Source organism: Halyomorpha halys, unplaced genomic scaffold (genome assembly GCF_000696795.3).
Source record: "Halyomorpha halys isolate HHAL.00 unplaced genomic scaffold, Hhal_1.1 Scaffold151.1, whole genome shotgun sequence".
In the NCBI taxonomy this organism is placed as follows: Eukaryota; Metazoa; Arthropoda; class Insecta; order Hemiptera; family Pentatomidae; genus Halyomorpha; species Halyomorpha halys.
Genome location: NW_027116659.1, coordinates 1,220,191 through 1,223,498, shown reverse-complemented (window position 1 = coordinate 1,223,498; position 3,308 = coordinate 1,220,191). Strand labels below are relative to the sequence as shown.

Below are 3,308 nucleotides of genomic sequence, written 5' to 3'. Positions count from 1 at the left end.
TATATATATTAATACTGAATAGTTTTCAACAGTATGTTCTGGTATTTTTTTTCTTTTAGTACCTTAAATAAATAAGCATTTGTTATTGGTATATATTGATTAAATTTGTTTTCCTTATTTATTTCAGTCCTTCTTCGGCCGGACGTATAACAACCTCGGCTCGATATCGGAGTGCAAGAACAACGGAGAATGCGTCATCAACAAGAAGAACCGGACCTCCTGCAAGGCCTGCCGCCTGAGGAAGTGCCTGCTCGTCGGCATGTCCAAGAGCGGCTCCCGCTACGGCCGCAGGTCCAACTGGTTCAAGATCCACTGCCTCCTTCAGGAACAAGGGTCGTCTTTCGCCTTCCCGAAGGACGAGAAGGCAGAACAGGAAGAAGAGGAGAGGAAATGGGCATCGCCGGAGCGTAAGTGCTTGACCCCATTGGGTTTCCAGCCGTACCCGCGCCCTGTGGCCCCCATGTTCTTAGAGCCCTGGCCGCGGGAGAAGACATCTTCCTCGCCTGCTCCAGGAGGAGTGGCCTTAGAACAAGACGCGCCGATCGACCTCTCTGTGAAGAGGCACACCACGCAGGAGCAGCCCGCAGTCCTGGACCTTACTAAGAGACAAGCCCTCACCAGCTAATTATGTCATCTCTGATGACATCCAGGGCAGGGCTCGCCTCTATTATGTAGTTTCTCTCCCTGCAACTCTTCCCTTCATCGGCCAAGTCTTTAAGAAAGGTGGCATTAAAATGAACAGAGGAGGATTTTTTTCCATTGCGGAATAATCCATCAGATATTTATTTAATATTTTGATAATCCCCAAAACTCGACAATCTGACGTATATAAATTACTGACCATAGATACCTTAATTCGTCGATTACGACCAGACATTATCGAAACAACATTATGAACAGGTATTTACAAATTAAATTATTAAGAAGCTGAAAAATAGGTTGAATTTATTTAAATATGATAAGAATTGTAATGTTAGCCAACTAGCCAATTTGTAATATTGTTTATTTTTTAATGTATAGTTGTAAAATATGTGAATTGTATATCCGTTAAACTGTATATTATATTTTTTTATATAAAATGTATATTTTTTTTAAATTAGTTATTTTTTAATGATGTTATGGAAATGATTAGGATATTAATCAGTTATCAATATCAGTTTTATGAAAAGGAATGTCAAAGATAAGATGATCTCTGTTCTTGAATCTGATTAATGCGACATTTAAAAATATATATTAGGAAAAAAGTTTATGAAACTTTATTCAAACGTTTTAAAATAAAATTAATAATAAATGATCGCGTAATTTTTTACTAAATTATATTCTAATAATTTTTTTTAATTATATCGATTTTCATAAAAAAAAATTATGGAAGTATTATTAAAAAAAAATATATTTATTTATTTTTTCAAAATGAATTACAAATTTTCCGAAAACTTGGAAGTAAAACTATTTAAGTTTATGAAATACAATTTTTTTCGATTTATCATAAATAAAGGATATTGAAAACTCGACTTCATTTTTATTTACGTATCTTCTTCTTTCACCTAAAATCAGTGTCCTGCTTTGTTAAATTTCAGAATTTCAAAACTTTCTAATATGTAAAGGCGTCGAAGAGTTGTGTTTTCACCAACCCATCATGGGCTTGACAAGATGGAAAGACTTTCCAGGTTGTGTGCCCTAGGCCAAATACGGACAGGCCTAGGTCTTCTCTATTGTATCGTCTCGGGTTCGATTCACGGCTTTATCTACATAAAGTGAACTGCAATTTATTGGTTCTGTCAGGAGAGATTTCCAAGCAGTGAAGAGTTCCATGCGAACCTTATTTGCATATGAATATAAGAGCGTTCGCCAGTCTTTGAAGAACGGAGAGGTTACCTTCTTTGAATCAAGGGCAGAACGTTTGCTGACTGTCTTATGCAATAAACATTTCAAAATCATATAATCATGAAAACTAAACTAAAAATTTAATTTAGCGTTATTTATTTCGATTCTTTTTTAATAAAGAAAGCTCATTCATTTTCAAAACTAGCTTCGCACTGAAATTTAAAAACATATTTCGAGTTTATGATAGCCATTTGTAAAAATATTTAAAACCTTTAAAAGATTACGACGCTTGTAATTCATAATTTATTTTTAGATCTGGGTATAATATATCCACGAAAATAAATTCGTACTTTTTAAGAAAATAAGGTTATATTTAAAAAAATATATTACATTCTAAATGTGCCTTTTAAAAATTCAATTAAAATAATTCGTATATTTAGAATTTGTTTATGTAAATAAATATATATTTAAGGTTTTATATATGTTTTAAATATGTAAAATACTCTCGAATGTGATCATTACTTGTATATAAAATAAGTTTTAATTATGTTTTATATGAAGTTGGTAGGATTTGTTTATTTATTATAAAGACTGCATGTGGCCAGTGAATGCTATGAATTTTACATATGAAGTACCCCATAATTGTATCCCATTGTTTAACTTTTTTTCTTTGTATGGCATTAAATAAAGATATTATTGTTGCATTTTTGATTATATGCTTATTAATTTAACCTTGTAAAATAATATATATCCACAATATTTCTCCTTATAAATAATATATATCCACAATATTTCTCCTTATAAATAATATATATCCACAATATTTCTCCTTATTAATTATTTCACATTTGAAGTGCTTTTGGCAAATATGACAAGTGATGAAAATAGTTCAGGTGAGTAATTTAAAAAAATCTACAATGTTTTATTTAGTTCATATTCCATAATAAGATGAACTATGGTATCAGACAAATAAGCAAAAGAATTGCATTATTAAGAAACAAAGAAACATTTTGCACAAAATGCTTATTACTTTCTTACATGGCAGATTAAAATTAATTAGAAATCTTAAAATAAACATTGAACAACTTTACAACTTTATTAAATAAAAGATAAAATTACTAAATGTAAATTGAGTTATAATGGTATATGATCTTGTGGAGAATTCGTACATTGGTAAAACTTCAATAACTTTTCTAGAGTAGAATGTCTCCATGCTATCCAATTTTCAGACTATTAGGAAGATAATCAGAAAAGACCGGATATTCGTGCACTACACCTTATGTTTCCTAGCTTAAAATTTAATCAAACCTCGACAGAAATACTAATCATGGGAAACACATTCAAATAACACTAATTTTATTTTTCATAAAATTAGACGTTTTAGGGTTTTTCCTCATTTTTGATTTTTTCCTCCAATAATTTGAACGCCGATTATTTTTTGGTTAAACTTTGATTTTTGTCAAATGAAATAAAATACTTGAACT

The 3,308-nt window shown here is 31.0% G+C and overlaps 1 protein-coding gene across 1 annotated transcript in view; it reads left to right on the top strand.

Moving 5' to 3' along the window:
• LOC106678642 (nuclear receptor subfamily 1 group D member 2) overlaps positions 1-2,522 on the top strand; it is a 68,520-nt gene extending 65,998 nt beyond the window's left edge. Inside the window, exon 3 of the mRNA XM_014417286.3 lies at positions 128-2,522. Coding sequence (XP_014272772.1) covers positions 128-625 — 498 coding nt within the window. The 3' untranslated portion in view covers positions 626-2,522. The remainder of the gene's footprint in view (positions 1-127) is intronic.
• The last annotated feature ends 786 nt before the right edge of the window (positions 2,523-3,308 follow it).